This window comes from Anolis carolinensis, chromosome 4, assembly GCF_035594765.1.
Source record: "Anolis carolinensis isolate JA03-04 chromosome 4, rAnoCar3.1.pri, whole genome shotgun sequence".
NCBI classification, from domain to species: Eukaryota; Metazoa; Chordata; class Lepidosauria; order Squamata; family Dactyloidae; genus Anolis; species Anolis carolinensis.
In genome coordinates this window covers 160930273-160949795 of record NC_085844.1, presented here as the reverse complement: position 1 = coordinate 160949795, position 19523 = coordinate 160930273, and the positions used below count along the sequence as shown (strand labels likewise).

The window sequence follows — 19523 nt, the reverse complement described above, 5'->3', positions numbered from 1 at the left end:
CAGTGAGAAGCCTCAGGAAGCTGGCTCAACTTATCTTTCCATATAGAAAGGTGGGAAGCCTCCCGTCAGCTATTTTTCAGTGTCGGCGGGTTTTTTTGGGCACTTTCACCAGAGAGCTGCCCCAGAAGTACTTTTTCAAAATAAAGTTTGAAAATAAGAGCTTAATGCTGGGTTGTTCTTGTCTTCCTAACAAACAAAACATAGTCAAGCAATATTTTTAAAAATAATTTGATTTAACACAATAATGTTTCCATTTTATTGTTTGCTTCATTGTCATGGCTCCTTCTCAGTGTTAGAACATCACTCCCTGAGAGAGGAAATCAATGTGCAATTTTGATTTCTTTATTTAGTTTTGAGGGCCTTTTAAAATATGCATTCCTTTTTCCTAAGATTTTAGAGAATAGGCATTAGTACTATTTTATTTCTTGGTTTGGTTAATTCCAACATTAAAAGCTGTTCATGACCACAATTTCAATCAAAAATTTCAAGATAGATTCAGGATTGCCATGAAAGCTGCTGGTAGCTTCCCAAGTCTTGTAATGTCTGGGTAACACCTATAATCAGTTGATGGCTCCTGGTGTAAAGCAACCGCTAGTCACAGTTGCTTAAAGCACATCAATCAGCTGAAAAGTCTAAAGTTTTGTTTGTTTGTTAGGAAGCTTTCTCAAGTTAACATGGAACAGAAAAAATAACATTTTCTTTAATACTTTTGTGAAAACTGCTTTTAAGAAACTATTAGAATTATAATCCAGCTAATGACATTACTCCAAACATCGTCATTAACAACAGTACACACACTTCTCCTAGCTATTTTAATGCTTTCCAAGCAGTTGAAGAATGTTTCCCAACAACCAGTGGCCCTCACTAGCCATGTTTTTTTTTCTTTTACAGTCAGATTGTCTCTGCTGAACCACCACCACCACAACCTTTTGAGAAACAGAAATTACAACAGTCCAACATGACATTCCTTTGTTATCATTCTATTAAAAGGCAGCTCAACTTAGTGGGTTTGCACTCAAACTTCAATGTGCTGAGAATCTTAATACAGCAATTGTCGATAGAGTGCGGATCATTTTCACACTTTGCCCCCCTAATCCTGGAACCATACTACCTGATGAAAGAAGTTGTCATCACAGTTCATATTCAGCTATGTTTTCTTCTTAAAAATGGATTGGGGATATTGTGGAGGCTTGGGGATCAAACTACAGTGCACCTAATCCATCTCTGAATTGATCTATTCTAGTCATGTTTTTAAAACAATGTGGGAAGAGTGCAAGTACGAAAGGTAGAGAGACACAAAGAGGGATGAAAGTTATGGTTTGAGAAACTTGGAGAGAAGTGGAGGAAATGGTCAACACAGAGACTGGTGACTCAGGCCCTTTCACACAGCCATATAACCCAGAATAACAAGGTAGATAATCCACTGCCATATAATCCAGTTCAATGTGGATTTTATGCAGCTATGTGGAAGGGGCCTCAAAGACAAAAAACTCTTGCTTTAAGATTTTCACCCAAGGACTGGCAAAGTGTGCATATGTTTTTTTTGGGGGGGAGATCCTGAGACTCAGGATTAAGTCAGATTAGTAACTATTTCTTCATATTGTATCACAGTGCATCTTCATTAATTTAAGATTATTCAGTTTTTATACTGAAGATAGACCATCCATTACTTACTTCTAGATTTTTCCTTTGGCTTTACAATAGACTGGATTTCCTCCAGAAGGGTGTGACAGTGACTCTTTTGCTTCTTTTTGCTTAGATTGCATCCTGAAAGCTAAAGGAAGAAAAGAAAGCACAGAATCCAAAGCTCTTACGTCTTTGGTGTGTTTGCAATTTCATAAGATCAGAAGGAGATTCTCACTCTCCCCAGATTTATTTAAGCTATCTTTTCCTCCTTTGATTCTCCAGGGAAAGAGAATTCTTTCCCATCTTGGAAACCATTAAATTCTTGAAGGTCTTCCTGTTATCCTGGTGCACACATTTTGTGTGTGTGTGGCATTGAGCTCTGGCAATACACACAAAGGGAAAACAGAAGACATTTAAAGCTTGCTACTTCCAGCTTGTTCACTGTTTATTCTCTTTATTCACTCACGAAGGTCCTAATATTTAACAGTATTCTTATGTTTTCTGGGGTTTTTTTTCATATTCCCAGAGAGATTAGTGAAATGTCTGCCTGCATTTCTTGGTTCCCTTTCCTATGCATAGTTATCATTTATATTTTCTGCTTTCCTAGTTTGTGACAATTTTTCATTTTCTCACAGTGTAGCAAGGAATAGAGTACAACAGGAGACTATCTTACTGTTGGTGATGATACGTCCTTTTGATTATCAAGCTGCATAGCATGATAAGTAGAACATATACATGAATATTAACACAACATTTTAGCATGACACACTATGAAGTCCAAGAGACAAAAAATATGTTATGCTGGCTAGGAAATGTTGGGAACTATAGTCTAAAAGGAAACTTTCCCAAACTCAGTAAGAACCATATTCATTTTGTAACACCCATGATTTTACAAATGATCCTTACTTTTGACCCTAACTTGGCCTTAAGATCTGGAATTACTCCATTTAGCAATAAATAGAAGTCTGATTGCCATTTGACAATGCAGTTGTTTTAAACCAGAAATACTGCCACTTTTGTTGCCATAAGACACAGAATCAGATGTATATTATCTTGAAACCTGAACATACCGACAGTAAATGGAGCAGGCAAACATGTCTATATGAGCTGTTTCAAACTAGCACTGCCACATACATTTCTGATTTTCATGTGTAAATGAGTCATTCCAGTTCAAAATACACAAGCAGAAATTTCATATCCCTCCAAAGAGACATTTAGAATCAGCTGCTGTCTCCTTCTTAAAATGTGTCATGACATTCAGAGGTAGGAAAAGTGACAAACATTTAGGGTCCCTCCAGACAGGGCCCAAAATGCGAGCCCTGTTGGACTTTTACCTGAGGCATCCAAACGACGCCTCAGGTAAAAGCCAATTAATTTGGGACAAAGTAGAAAACCCTGCTTTGTCCTGAATTAAATAGATATCACATTAGACCGGGCCTTCCTGAAAGGCCGGGGTCTAATGGGGCAGGGGTCCTATGGGGACAGACTCCTGGGACTGCTTCCAAAGTCCCAGGAATCTTTACCCACAGCCCAATTCCATCTTTGGGCAAAGAGAGCATCCCCGTCTCAACCCACTAAAAAATATTAATATTTTAAAAATCCTTACCAAGTTGCCATGAGGCTGCTCCAGCAGCCCTCCTGGCATATAAAAATGATGCTCCAGGAGGCGGGAGGGAGGCAAATTACTTCTGGCCCCCGCCTCCTGGCACATCATTTTTACTTGCCAGGAGGGATGCCTGAACAGCCTCATTGTGACCCTGTATGGATTTTTAAATTTTGTAAAGGCTTTTGCAGGGGGACGGGGGACGGGTTGGGTGGCCTCATTCCAACACAAACATGAGAGTTGCAAAAGGAAAAGGAAGATATTTAGCAGTGGCACGGCCCAATAACATAAGATGGAAAACAAGTACATCTGGAACTGTGGAAGAGAACACAATAGACACAAAATGAGGAAAAATTACACAAAACCTGATGGCAATATTTTCTTTTTGGTATAACTGGAAGAGCTGATCCTGTTTCCTAGCAGGAATTGATTAATATTTCAGAGTATAAATGGTCACTGACAATTGCAAAAAGATTTTGTGGCTGTCTTACCACCATGTTCAAACGCTTTCACCTTGTGCAGCACAAGTAGTTGGCCTTTGTAGTTCTGACCGAGTATAGGATGTTAAAGTAAACACTGTGATCATACTGTTTACTTCAATATTTTGTGTTGTGTCAGTAAAATGACAAAGTGACTGTCAGGAAGTTAGGAAACCAGCAGAGCTCAAATGACAAAACAGGGAAGCAGCAAGTATGTCAGCCCATTTTTATTTCAAATGAGCTAGGGGAATTCCCAGTATTGCATTTCATTTGGTGTTCTTGTTGCCTGCTGTTATTTAATGATATTTCGATTGTTTATTTTATAGGAGTTATATGTAGCACTGAAGTTCCATTTTTCTGTAGTTTAGATTTGATTAATATTCTGATTTAAAATTCTACTTGTAATTTAAGAAGGAACTTTAGTCCTCTAACTTGTGTTTCTCATCTGATTCCATACATTTCTATTTTATATCTGTTTAATCACCAGTCTCTTATAATGTTGACCCATTTTTTTTACCCCTTTGTTACTATCTACTATCAAATCAAATCATCTATTTTGGTCATAGACCAGCACAGGAAATAAAGGCCACTCCTACCAAACAATTTTGATCTTGAAAACCAGTAGTTTTGTTCACCATGTGTGTAGAAGATTTAGTAATCATTCCCTATTGAGAAAGCCATGAAAATAAGGAACCTGACTTACTATGATGACATTTTGCTCAAATCAGATGGCGTTTTTGTTTTGACTTTTCTTGAAAAACATAATATAACCAATTTGAAGACCAAAAGAAAAATTGTTCTCCAATGAGAAGAAATGAAGAGGGGACAGCAGAGGAGTTAGGAAAGGATAATGTAAACTACAGTGGACAAGATTGGAAGTCAAATCTTTTCATACCTTCCTTTCCATCTCTCTTGCAGTCTATATTTTTGTTGTGTTGCAAGTTGTTATCACTTTCCCATTAGACCCTCCCCTACCATCCCTATCTATTTTTAATCTTTTATATTGTTAAATTTAGAACTTTATGTTTTCAATTAATAAAATTTATTTTTTTTTTTAAAAAAAGAAAAACATTTATTTATTTATTTCCCATAGTTGTACCCTGCCCTTCTCACCCCGAAGGGGACTCAGGGCAGCCTCACAACAGGCAGCAATTTGATGCCAAACATATAATTCCAAAAATAACAGTTACAATTAAAACCAAGTATTAAAACATCAATTAAAATCATGCAAGTTCAAAATCGTAGTTCAAGGTCAGTCCATTAGTCAACCATTTTAAATTATTCTCATTATCGCACTGCTACAGTTACTGCTCGAATACTGAGTCCCATAACCATGTCATTACAGCATTATTGTCACGACCCAGGCTGCAGAGCACCAATAACCATACACAGAGGCCAGAATCTATCTAATATCTTTATTGAAGGAATATATAAGGTAAATAAAGCAAGTGTATGAAATAGTCCAGAATTAGTCCTTTCAGGAAAGGTCAAAATTAGTCCCAAGAAACAATGTCCAATATGAAATATTAAGGTCCAAAGTTGTAATCCAATAACCGAAACACTCACTTTGCCAGGCAAAGTGAGGGGAGATGACAAGGTCCTTTAGTCCATGAACTTGAGCAAGGCTAGAAGGTAACTTGATTCTTGGAACACAAAGCTTGATTCAAGGCAACAAGGAAACGAGGAGCAAGAACAAGATCCGTGGTAATTACTTGGCGAGGTCCGGGAAACAAGGCAAGATCCGGGGAGAAAAACAAGGCTGGGAACGAAGGCTTGGAACAGGAACAAAGGCTTGAGAGCAGGAGTAGCTGTCCACACACGCTGCTCCGGTAGCTGACGAATTGACTCCGCAAGATTCCTTCGGGAGCAAGGAACCTAAATAGGCCTCGTTTTCCCACCAGAGAACACTTCTCTGGGGAATCAGAAACGAAAGTCAATCTCTGTATCCAGATGTATGACTCCCTAAAATCTCTCACGGAAGCAGGCTTAATCATCTGAATGCTTTGCTGCAATTCTCAAGCTCCTGCGATTAGCCTGCTGCACTCCTTTTTGCTGGAGATAATAATTACGGCGAGAAAAAGGGGGAGATTTTGACTCAGGGCTTGTTTGGCAGATTTCTGGAAGACAAACCTCCTGCAGGTGCAAGGGCTCCATTTCTGGCTGGGAAAGTTCCTTTTCTGGCTGAAATGGTGGGAAACCCAAGTTTTCCTCTTCATCTGTCACAACAGCACTAGGAACGGGACTACATGGCCCATGAGTCATCACAATTATCTATGTTTTCCATGACTAACACTAACAATATTACCTTTCCACACATGCTGGCTCATCATTTCATGGGAACTATTTGTACAATTTTCCATTTTCTCTTATTTCCTCCCACTCCCACTCCTTTGATGGCTGCAAACTGAGTTCAAAGTGCAAATATAGTTTGCACTCACTTACCTTGTGGGGAGGGGGGAGAGGAGGGGGCAGAAGTTTGCCCTTCTCAGAAGACTGAGGCCCCTTCTACACAGCTGTATCTACACAGCTACACATTGAACTGGATTATATGGCAGTGTGGACTCAGATAATTCAGTTCAAATCAGATATTGTGGATTATCTGCCTTGATATTCTGGGTTATATGGCTGTGTGGAAGGGTGCTAAGTAAAAAGCAGCCTAAACTCTGATGTTACTTTGACATATTTGTCCCATTTTTCATCTATGAAACATGGGAAGGCTATGATTTTCTGACATATTATATGCAAAAAACTGCCAATACTCAGTAAAAACTCCATTGTATTAATAATTGTCTTTCCATTTTTCTGTTTGCATCATCCTGTCATTTTTTCCTCTCTCTGTCCTTATCCTTTAAGCCCATCCTAATGGGAGAGGAACAGATCTCCCAGCAGTCTGAAATTGTAGCTTGAAGAGAGCTTTACAACTTAAATTCAATATATGCGTGCAACTAGGCCAAAGGCTCCAATTGCCCATTTTTCAGCTAGTGTATTAAAGATATTGGCCAGTTCTATTTTGAGTTTTACTAACATTTAAAAAGGAACCTCAGTGATTTCTTGATTAGGTGATATTCAGAGCTGAATTAGTATTCTTTATGTATGTTGTTTAAGTGGCATGCACATACAGTAGAGTCTCACTTATCCAAGCTTCACTTATCCAAGGTTCTGTATTATCCAAGGCAGTCTGCCTTTTAGTAGTCATTGTTTTTGTAGTAAATGTTGCAATGTTTTGGTGTTAAATTTGTAAATACAGTAATTACTACATAAAATTACTGTGTATTTAACTGCTTTTTCTGTCATTTTCTTGTAAAACATGATATTTTGGTGCTTAATTTGTAAAATCATAGTGTAATGTTATGTTTAATAGGCTTTTTTTTCTTAATCCCTCCTTATTATCCAAGATTTTGGCTTATCCAATGTTCTGCCGGCCCATTTATCTTGTGAGACTCTACTGTATATAGATACAAGTGCCCAACTACACATAAGCACAATCTGATTCAGTCCTAGCTATTTTCTAATATTAGTACAGTAGAGTCTCACTTATCCAAGGAGGCTGAGGAGGTAGTAAGAGGGCTCTTCCACACAGCCATATAACCCAGAATATCAAGGAAGAAAATCCCAGAATATCTGCTTTGAACTGGGTTATCTGAGTCCACACTGCCATATATTCCAGTTCAAAGCAGAAAATGTGGGATTTTATTCAGCTGTATGGAGGGGGCCTAAGGCTCGTATTTAACCCAACCTTCTGTGTCATCAAATGTTTATCCATGCTCTGGAGCACTGGAATCTTTGCCAACAAAACTGTCTCTGATATTATTATTGTGTATTTATGTGTGTATGTGTTATTTCTATTATTAAGTTGGTATTATTTGCTAGTGATCATTATTAGTTTCCTATCATCATCATCATCATCATCATCATCATCATCATCTGTCGGGGGTGCTTTGAATGCGATTTCCTGCTTCTTGGCAGGGGGTTGGACTGGATGGCCCATGAGGTCTCTTCCAACTCTACTATTCTATGATTCTATGATCATCATCATCATCATCATTTGCTAGTGATTAATATTAGGTTGCTATTATTATTAGCTTATTATTTGTGTATTTATGTGTGTGTGTGTGTGTGGTTTTTTTTATTTCTGTTGGTATTATTATTTGCTGGCAATGATTACTAGCATATTGTTATTTGCCTATTGATTTGATATGTGATGTTTTATACATGTGAGACATTGAATTTTGCCATTGATTATTCTGTGAATCACTTTGAGTCCCCCAAGGGTGAGAAAAGTAGTATATAAATGCAATAAATAAATAAATAAATAAATATTTGTCAGTTTTCTTTCTCTCCTGCTGCTCCTCCTCACTGCAGAACATATTTAAGTCCAGCTTTTTCAGGAGCCAAATGTGGCTTCAGATGACATAAGATATTGTGAAGAATGCCACCTTCTTCTAGTAAGAGCAAAATTCCTCTAAGCACTTAAATAGCAAGAAATGAAGGCCTCGTCTCATAGTAGATTACACCTTTGCAGAACTGAACTGTGAACTGCCATTTCTCCACACTGAAAAAAAAGCTGAATATTAGAGGTTGAATATTACGTTGAAAATAACAAAAACTGCAGCTTCTTTGGTTATTGCAACACAAAGCTCTCAAGTTCAAAGTGAAGCAAGGAGGTATTTAAATGACATCATTAAGGAGATCATTAAAAGGTAGCTATTAGTGAACAGGTGCAAAACTGTTAAATTGATGCTAATGACAGAAACAGTGAATGTAACCACCTCACTAACTTGCATGATTATACTGAATTTAAGTAGCTGCAGTTTATATGTGTACGTGAAAGAAAGTTTGAGTTGATGATAGCAGAGATGCTGTTGTAGGAAAAACCAAAGATTATACATTGAAAGCAAGTGAGCATTTATCTCCAGAACAAGATGACTTTTGATGAGAAACACACAAGATCTGACATATCATTAAGGCACAGCATTGCTCCACATATTTTAGTTTCAAGCTAATTACTATGCTGACTTTCTCTTAATTCTTTTAAGATCCTATCCAATTAAAAACAGATGGCAAATGTGTTCTTAAAATATATATAGAGAATATTAACCATTGTTGTGCAATGTGCCACCTTCAAGAAACATGTATTTGCTTTCCAAGAATATGCCTTACTATGCTACCCAATTCTTATGTGTTATGCAGCAGGAAACACAGATTTTATCTAGTTAAAACACTTCTTTCCTGCATTCTTGAACAAAATGTTCAAGAATGCCAACAAAAAGATTAATAAAAGAATGGAAACAGTACTCTCATAAACAGGGCTGGGGTTATCATTTGTTTATTATGCTAGGCAGATTTTAGATCCATGTAACCACCAAATGCTACTTCTACGCTGTCTACTATGGCTAAGTCTTTTGACCTAAGGAATTGTGGGAAATTGAAGATTGCATTGACAAATGGAGGGGGGGGGATTATATTGCCAATGCTTACGAAGGGCCCTTCCACACAGCCATATAAGCCAGGGCGGTTCCAGACCGGAAAAGTCTAGCCCAACTCGGATTTAAAAAATCTGGGTCAGGCCAGACTTCTGTCCTCACACCGGTAAAAAAACCCCCTATGCTTTCCTTGGGGTGGTGGCGTCCAGATGCCCTGCCAGACCTTCCGGCAGGGCACCCTGACACCAACAACCTTCCCCCAGAAAAGCCTTAAAAAGTAAAAATTACTTACTGGCCCGGCATTACCCTGCTGCTTGCCCTCTCCTGGCTCTTTGAAAATGGTGGGGGGGGGGAGGGCGGCCAGGAGTATTTTTTAATTTTTAAGGCTTTTCTGGGGGGCGGCACGTTAGAGCATTTTAGGGTATTCTGAGCTGAAAATCCGTTAGGGTTGTCTGGACTGCCCCCTCAGAAGGGTTTTCCTGCTTTGTGGTGAATTAATGCATTTTTATGTGAGGTGTTGTTTGGATGCCCCACGTAAAATTCCTGGAGGGTGCTCATCCACACCCTATGTGGATGTGCCTCCAGAATATCAAGGCAGAAAATCCCACAATATCTACTTTCAACAGGGTTATCCGAGTCCACACTGCCATATATTACAGTTCAAAGCAGATAATGTGGGATTTGATTCAGCTGTGTGGAAGGCGCGTAAGTTTTTCTTTACCATATGTTATAGATAAAACCATACATAAAGATAAAACAGGAAAAACTAATGTTTCTATCAGTAAATCAGAAATTTGAAACCATTATGCAATCTTCAAACATATCTATTCAGATGTAAGTTCCATTAAGCTCAGCAGGATCAGGTAATGATTGGAACGGTATAAATATAAACAATGTAAAAATATAAAGCTATGTACAGAATAGTTTACCTTCTGGATTTCTTTCCAAAATATTTCTTTACAAAGATGGCCATCCCATTGTATAGACAGCCAAGAAAAGTTTTCAACCCTGGTCTCCTGAGCTGGTTCAACACCACTATCCCTTGCTGGCCCCTTAAGTAGTTTACTTAGTATCCTAATAGTACTTCATTCTCAATAAACATGCATTACATTACAGTGATGATCAGCCATTAACAGTTTGGTTCTTTGAAAAAGAAAACTCTACTGAGTTTGGTGGGAATGTACGTAGGATTACAGTCCAAATCCACAACAACTATAACAGAGGTTTCCAGTCAGGGCCCTTCCAGCCTTATATCCCAGAATATCAAGGCAGAAAATCCCACAACATCTGTTTTGTACTGATCTGAGTCCACACTGACATAAATCCCAGTTCAAAGCAGATAATGTGGGATTTTATTCAGCTGTGTGGAAGGGGCCTTAGTTTCTGAACTGTAGGCATAAAAACTAGCAGAGTCCAAAGTACTACCCCTTGAGGGAACTGCACAGCAATGGACACAGAGCAACACTATTTAAAAGATTATGTGCTTACTATGTATTTAGATCTGCCAACCTAGCAGTTCGAAATCATGCAAACGTAAGTAGATCAATAGGTATCGCTCCATCGGGAAGGTAACGGTGCTCCATGCAGTCATGCCGGCCACATGACCTTGGAGGTGTCTATGGACAACGCCGGCTCTTCGGCTTAGAAATGGAGATGAACACCAACCCCCAGAGTCGGACACGACTGGACTTAATGTCAGGGGAAACCTTTACCTTTACTATGCATTTAGATGGAGTGGAGAACACGCTTGAAGGAGGGCTGCGAAATGGCAATTTAATGGATAAAGAACACATTTATTCAAAACCCTACCATCAAATAATTTCTACCAAAATCATTAAATCTTAAGTACACACAGAAAACTATGCTGGCTGCTACTTCATTTTCTGTTGTAGGTGTGGTATCAATTACAATGAGAATAGATGTTTCACAAGTAATACAGAGCTTGAAAAGGAACATTTGGTACTATATCTGCCACTCAACATGACCACTAGCATGTCCAATGTAAAACCTTTTAAAGTTCTGGTTTATGCTCAGATGTACCATTGATTGTTGTGATTGATCATAATATTACAACAATGGAAGACATATCAAAGTTTAAAAACTGAATGGTTCAGTGGAAGAAAAGCAATTTAAGGCAAAATGGCAAAATAACAGTATATGTATCAATGAAACGTATCACTGTTCTCTTATAAACTTTCTCAGCAAACATAACTAGAAATTGCCCCTCCCATCCTTTTTTAAACACCGAGTTTTTCAAAGTGAAATATGGAATAGTATTGCATAGCATTTTCCAGTTCAGAAAAATATGGCTAAATCCACCAGTGGTGAGTTCATCCTCAAGAAAGCAGCCAGTATACAGGCAGTTCCTGAGTTACAAATATTAAATTTATATAGGACTCCTAATTACAAATGAGGGTGAGACAACAGTGAAAGGAAATCTACCTCTAGGAAGGGAAATTCACTCTTTGTAAGAATTATCATGGGAAGAGGGGGTATCCACTGAAGTTTTCTCACCAATCCTTTTATCCATGACAAACCAAAATGTTCAAAATACAATTGCCACAGGAACAGAAAGTGAGATGAAATCTTCTGAACAGGGGCACAGACAGCAAAACAAACATCACAGGGGTGCTAAGCCTTCCCTATGTTTTTTGGCTGGAGTTTCACTTTAAAATGTACCTGTTCCAACTACATACTAATGCAACTTACGTAAAAACCTACAGAACCTATCTTGTTTGTAACTTGGGGACTGCCTGTATATTATAGTTTATTGAAAAACTGATCTCAAGTGCTTTTGTTGTAATGAATTCTGATGTCAAAATTGCAAAACTATATAATGATTTAAAGACTTGCTTTTAGCAATTATTGTTGACATCAATAGCCTTTTGACATTAGTTCTGAGCATAAAGAACATGGGGCACAAACCACATGGAATATGTCTCCTTGATTTTAACAAACAAATTAGGTATGATCTTAGTTTATTAGATATGTGACAGGAAAACCCCATTTTTTAACTTCTGCATACTGTAGAAGTTTGTTGTAGAAGTAAGTTGAAACAAGAGCTACTTAATAAACATTCCTCTAAGTGACTGGAATATTATCTGCCTAAGAGGAAAATGGACTCTGGAAAAGGTATAGCTAGGTCATTGCTGTATAAAGGTATAGTTATCAAAACACTCATTGTGAGATTAATCAATGTGATAAAATTTTGTTGTTATTACTGGTGTTATTCCTGGTGTTACTCCTCTTCTTCAAAATAGAAATCAGAATGATGAAATGAGCAGTTCTCTTTTTGGAAATGCATTTGCTTAGTTAGTTCATTTGTACATAATTTGTACCTAAAAATTAAAGATATATGGTGACATTGAACTGATGTATCTCTCTCAGATGTATTTCTCCAACAATGAGGCAAATTAAGCGGTCGATTGGGGTGCAAAATATACAGGGGCGCAGTTGAGATTGCTTTTTCTGTTGATTTGTTGTAAAACATGATGTTTTGGTGCTTAATTTGTAAAATCTTAATGTAATTTGATGTTTAGGCTTTTCCTTAATCCCTCCTTATTATCCAACATTTTTGCTTATCCAACGATTTTATTTTTCAGTTATTGGTTTGGGGGGGGGGGTGCCAAAATTCTGTTCACCTACACTTGAAAAATACCTAGGGCTGGCTCTGATCTCTCTTCACCTCTTTCTCTTTCTTGGTCTACACAGCCAGATTAGCATTCTGTTCATATGTTAACTATTAGTTTATTTTCGCACAAAGGCCTAATCACTTTCAGATTCGTTTCATGTGATATGATGTGAAAACTAAGACTATGTAGTACCTCTCTGAGAAATTGTAGTATTTTATCCATCTTCACTACTTTAAGGAAATCTCTCAGTCTTTCTAAAGAACTCCCAAGCTTGCAGCAGAACATGTTTTTATTTGTCAAATAAATGGGTTAGCAATAAATTGTGTACTGTTTTCTCATCTCTTGAAAGATTTGCTCTTTTTCAGGACGTCAACCAACCAACCAACCAACCAACCAAGTATCTAGTGAAGCCCATTTCCCATAATTCTCACTTTTATTTTCACAATAACACTCAGCTATTGATTGCACAGTTCTCATTGGGCTGTTTCTATTGAAGAGGCAGATATTGGGCCTCTTCATTTTTAAAAATAGTTCTGCAAATTCTGGGCTTCCTTCAAATATGCTTTTGTTTCTCAGTTGTCTCAACTGGGCTCAAATCTAGCCAGATCTCACCACCTGAACCATTCTGATGGCGATGACCAATTTTCTAGAATATACAGAAAATACGCAAAGATGTAAATTCATTAGATGAATCATTTTACTTCTTCATGTCTATATTTGATGCCAACCTGTGTCATAAATTACAAGGTAGTCAAAAAAAGAGATGGCTGATGAGTTCACTAAAAAGACACAAAAGCACAAGGTATTATAAGGAACTACATGAAGACAATCATTCTTACCGTAACAGCCAATTGTACTTGGTCCATTGATGCCTGGTCCAGTGAATCCTGGGCTACAATAACAGCCTTGTATACCATTGTGCACTTCACATTTAGCGTGTTCGTGGCATGTCATAGTACAGTTCTGAGAGGAGTAGCTCATGTCCAGCAGTGTGGATATAAATACTAGATGGAATTAAAAACAACCATTATATTATCTCAAATGTTGATTTTTTTTTTAAAAAAAGGTTCTCTACAAGCATGTTTGGAATATATTGACATAATCTTCAAAAGTCTCATATTTTAAGATAATTTTGGAAGGAGGTATGCTCTCTAAAAGAAAATGGAAAATCCAGTGCCAAACTGATTTACAGTCATTCCACCACATTAGCTATGGTTAGGGGCATAGGAGCCCCCCAATCAAAGTGAAAAACTACAAATAAAAATGCTGTTTTTTTAACCTGAGAAAGCTTCTCTCTAGAAACATCTAGGTCTTCCAGCATGGCTCTGAGGTTCTTCTACTGGAAACTGACCATAAAATGACATTTTTATACATAGATAGTGCAATGATGGAAGATTACAACTTTAGTTCTGAAAACTCTCCTGTTTCTTAAGACTGCCATATTAATTATAGAAAGAGTCTTAATGCTGTAGTGTGTTAAATGGTGGAAAACTGGTTTTTATACAATCCTTCATTCTGTGTCCTTCAAAATTTGTCCTTCAAAATATTCTGAACGATGAATTCATTTTAAATCATAGCTATTCAAGAGTTGTCTAAATTAAGAATTCAAAAATGATTTCTAAACCAAACAATATATTAAATATGTACGCATTAAGAAAAGAATTGTTGATACCAAGGCAATCTAAGCATGTTTACTCTCTTAATTCAAAGGGGCTTACTCATTAGTAAGTGTTTTTGGGACTGAAAAATATAAATTTGAGAAAATGGCCAGTTTAGAGCAATTTAAACAATCCTCTAATACATGAATAAAAGATTAATTACTCCAACAAAAAACAGAAGCTGCTTTCTATGAATAATAATGACCAAAATATTTTAAAGGTTAAGATTAAACAACTTTGTAAATATATAATTCACATCTGTCCTGTTTCTCTATTACTTTATACATTATTAATGTGTTTCTTTTTTCCTACAGAGAACTTCTTAAGTTGTTTTTCTTAAGAAAGAAAAGATGTTGGTCATTTGCGTGATGACTTTGCTTTGACCAGCAGGCTAAAATTCACTTTGCCATGTTTCACAACAATAACAACCCTGTCTTCTTAAAACACAACCAAATTTAATAGTGAGATTCTTGTGATCCAGTTCAGAGAGAAGGTTTGCATGCCCACTTTCTCTACACATTGTAAAATTTCTTTGTTGAAATGAGCCTGTCAAATCTGGAGATTGCCATATCAATGAACATTCAAAGTCTTGAATGAAAATATGACCTCCAACAATATAAATCTATTGGGCTAAATCTCTCTTTTAAAAAGTTATGAAATATTGCTTTCTTTACTTTTCACTTTATTCTTAACTTTCATCCAACACTAGAATAGAATAGAATATATTACCTACCTAGGAGCAGCAGAAATTTCATAGGTAATGCTTCTAGAAAATGGTCAGTCCTGAGTCCTTTCATGACAAACAAACTTATCTTGCTGGATACAGAATGACCATGTGCAAAATGCCCACACATGCCCTTTGCAAGAGTGAAGTCCTGGCAAAACTGGCACTCCTAGACTGCCATTTGCCCTTCAATTTATGTCTTGAAATATCTTAAGGGCTGGACTAGGTAGGCACAGATGATGAACAGCAAATCAGTTGTGAGATAAAAACAAGGAAAGGTTTGAATGGAGGAGAGATATAAGCACAGAGCTGGATCAGATGCAGTGAAAGATCAAGTTGAAGACTTCAGGAGAACACAGGAAAGGGATGCAGGGCAAACGTTTGTGATAGTCCACTGTTGAAATCTGTTTGATCTTGGATGGCTGTGCTCTCGAATGGCTGTAGACCAAGATTTAAAAAGGATCATTAGCGGAGCTAAAGGAGTTGTCAGCATCCCTTCATCCTTGCTTGGAGCTCTTTTATCCTGGCAGGATTTGTAAAATCTGGGTTTACTCTCTGTTTTGTTGACTACTGAGTCTTTTCCCAGCTAAAGCCTGAAATTCTGTCACTTTAAGAGCAGCAGCATGAGAAGGAGGTACAGGAAATCCACTGAGACTTCTTTTGTATGGAAAACAAAGATATAAAGCTGTGGGAGGAAGTAAGCAGGAAACTGAATGTGCACCATGGAATTTCAGGGCCAGCAGGAAAACCTAAGTGAGAGAGTTCTTGAGGCCTTAAAGGAGGTGATGTAATAATAGTAAGAGGATGCAAGAAGTGGCAAAGAATACTCAGTTTTGCAGGGAAGGGGAGATAGACAAAACCTGTGTTACCTCTAAGAAAGAGTGAAGAAAAACTACACACACACACACACATAACGACATGTGCATCATATATTTGTATCTTAAGCTATATACATTGAGTATCTCTTATCTAAAATACTTCTTTTGGATTTTGGATTTTGGAATACCTGTATTTACATATAATGACATATCTTGGTGATGGGACCCTTGTCTAAATACGACATTAGTTTTTTAAATACACTTTATGCCAGTGCTTCCCAACCTTTGGTTCTCCAGGTATTTTGTACTTCAACTTCCAGAAATCGCAGCCATCTTTACCAGTTGTTAGGAATTGTGGGAGCTGAAGTCCAAAACACCTGGAGGACCAAATGTTGGGAAACACTACTTTATACACATAGCCTGAAAGTAATTTTCTACAACATTTTTGATGACGTGCATAAAACAAAGTTTGTATACACTGAACAATCAGAAAACAAATGTCACTATGCCAATCATGTGAACAAATTTGTATTTTGGAATATTTTGTAATTTTGAATAAGGATAGTCTACTTGTATTATATTTCCTGTTAGAGTAGATGTAGCATGTGATTCTTTTAAGGTTAATTATAAAGTACTTCAGCGCATTTCTATCCATAGCTAAATAGATATAGGTTTAATTGAGTGGAGTGGGACTTACTACCAAATAAGTACATAGGTTCATGATTGCAGTCAAAAGAATGAGATGAATTCCAATAATATAGAACAGTCTGTGAATATGGAAGAAGACGACAAGACCATGTTGTTTTTGTTATCTCCTTGAAATATCTTTTGAGACCTTAATTGAAATGGGCCTTGGCTGAAAATAATATTTGCTAGTCAAATGAAAATGTTTAAAAGAAAAAAATATTAAACACTTTAGGACTACTTGTGTCAAAAGTCAGACGCCAATTAGAGAGCAAAATAGAGTTTATTAAAGCAACAGTCAAAAAAATAGCTCAACAAACTAAAAAGACTTAAAACACTTAACTTTCAGTGTTATTAAGTAGAACAAGCGGGAAAAACCCAAAAAAACAAGAACTGGCAAATAATCCAGATTAGCCAGAGATATAATCCAGGTTAAATTTAAAGTTCTAGAACTTGACCCAAAAGTTCACAATGGGCTGAAAAACGGAGGCATGAACTAAAACAAGCAGTATTGAAGCCCACAAACCTTTCCCAAAACTCAAAAGTACAAAAAGGATTTCAAAACAAACAAACGCCCAAACTGAGCTAGGGAACTCCCAGTTGAGAGCAGCAAAGCCAGTGAAATAGCGAGACGCTGGCGAGCTCGCAGCAACTGCTGCTGGAATGTACACCAAACCAAGAGTTAATGGAGCAGAGCGGGAAAGCGTCATCAAGCCAGTCCAAAGTCGGGATAAACCAGCAGCGCCAAGCTTCTGCAGAAGCAAATGCCAAGCCAGGAGTTAAAGGAGCAGAGCGGGAGAACGTTGTCAAGCCGGTCCGAAGTCGGGATAAGCAGACAGCGTCGGTATCAGGAGTGAAGGTAGTAGTCAGCAACAGCAGATAGCCATGGAATAGAGAATTACGCCAAGCCACGGATTGAGAGCGAAGAGCAAAGCCGAGTCAAGTTCCAGTCCAAGGTCCAAGGTCCAAGAGGTTGAAGTCATCCAAGAAGGTCACAACACGAAATGGCACAGAGAGCCAAAGCAACAAGGGTGAACAGCAGCTAATACAAAATAGTAATAACAGTGCAGTCCAGGAAAACCCACACAATTCCAGCCCTCCGTTGCAGAATAACCCAGATTAAACTTACATCCGTTGCAAAGTCCCAGTCCAGTCTTCAGTAACACACACAGGAAACCCAATGGCGCCCAGCAACACCTTGCCACATGCAAGGTATAATGGCCAAACAACCCCAATATATCCAGGTCTCCCTGGGCTTCCAAACTATCCACGCCCAAAGAGCAGGTGTCTCAACTTCTTAATCTGAATCAGAACTCCACACAGCCAATGCGCTTGGGTCAGGCGTTCCTAATTCCTCATCAGAGTCCCAATCATCCTACCCATGCCCAACTCTATCTACACCTGTGGACCCCCTCTCACTCCTCCAAGCAGACAAAGTGAGATCTGCTTCTGAAGACACCCAAGCTTACCCAGCATCAGCAGTATCCATGGGCCCCGATTTGTCCCCAAGCATCTCCGGTGCCCGTGCCCAGTCCGTGCCCAATTCCTCCGTTAATACCTGTCCCCCAGAATCCATTTCCACCTCAGGATCCCCACATGAATCCTCCTCAGAAGACTCCCCATCAGTCTCCCTGACCCTTTTCCTAAACAAATCCTCCAATGAGCCCTCCTCGCGAGGGTTTTTCCTTCCTCTCCTGATCCCACCACTATCATTCACAGTCTCCGAAGGCGCATTCACAACAACTTGAGATTTTTAAAAAGCTATTTATTTATTTATTTAGGTGATTTTCATCCCGCTTTTCCTCTCTTAAGAGTCCAAGGCAGCCAATAGCATTAATAAAATAAAACAATATAAACATTAAAAACAATCTATATATATATATAAAAGGGTAATGGAATCACGGCACCGGACAAAACAACTCTGAATGAAGTTTCTGAACCATCTTTAAGCGTAGCCTCACATAGAGTGCATTACAGTAGTTCAATCGGGATGTCACCAAAGCGTGTACCACAGTGGCTATGTCTGATTTTTTCAGGAATTGATGCAGTTGGCACACAAGTTTTAATTGTGCAAAGGCGATCCTAGTTACCTCCACCACCTGGGCTTCCAGATTTAAGGAGGAATCCAGAATCACCTCTAAACTGTGGACCTGGGTATCCAGAGGGAGTGTAACCCTGTCTAGCTCAAGTTGTGACCCTATTCCCGGATCCATTTTATGTGAGAAACTTAATCCATCTTGTCTGGATTAAATTTCAATTTGTTCACCCTCATCCAGCCCGTTACTGCCTACAGGCAATTGTTCAGGCTTCCTTTGATTCTGGTGGAAAGGAGTAGTAGAGTTGGGCATCATCTGCATACAGGTGATACCGAAACCCAAAACTCCAGATGATCTCTCCCAGCAGTTTCATGTAGATGTTAAATAACATTGGGGAAAGTGATGAGCCCCGTGGGACCCCACGGTCTAGTGGCCATGGGGTCAAGCAGGACTCCCCCAACACCACTTTCTGGCTACAACCCGAGAGAAAGGACCAGAACCATTGCAAAACCATGCCTCTCAGCCCCAACTCTTTGAGATGCTCCAGAAAGAGACCTTGGTTGATGGTATCCAAAGCCACTGAGAGGTCCAAGAGCACCAGATAGGTAACACTCCCTCTATCTAGTTCTCAGTGTAGATCGTCCATCAAGGCAAACAAAACTGTTTCTGTTTCATGACCCAGCTTGAAGCCAGATTGAAATTGGTCTAAAAAATCTGCTTCATTCAGAAACCCCATTTGCTCCAAAACTTTGCCGATAAAAGGCAAATTCAACTCCAGAGGGACTGTTTTTTCAACAATGGTCAAATCACCACTATTTTTAGAGAGGTGGGGACTGTGCC

The 19523-nt window shown here is 38.4% G+C and overlaps 1 protein-coding gene across 2 annotated transcripts in view; it reads right to left on the bottom strand.

The window, feature by feature from the left end:
- The window catches only part of adgrl4 (adhesion G protein-coupled receptor L4), a 157947-nt gene extending 141637 nt beyond the window's left edge, over window positions 1-16310 (bottom strand). The window contains exons 1-2 of one of the 2 annotated variants that reach the window (XM_016994882.2): window positions 15155-16310; window positions 13603-13767 (exon numbers count right to left, since the gene is read on the bottom strand). In XM_016994882.2, the coding sequence (XP_016850371.2) occupies window positions 13603-13767; window positions 15155-15275 (286 nt within the window). In that variant the 5' untranslated portion in view covers window positions 15276-16310. The remainder of the gene's footprint in view (window positions 1-13602; window positions 13768-15154) is intronic. The other variant, XM_008114144.3, reaches the window with a different exon arrangement.
- Between the last annotated feature and the right edge of the window lie 3213 nt (window positions 16311-19523).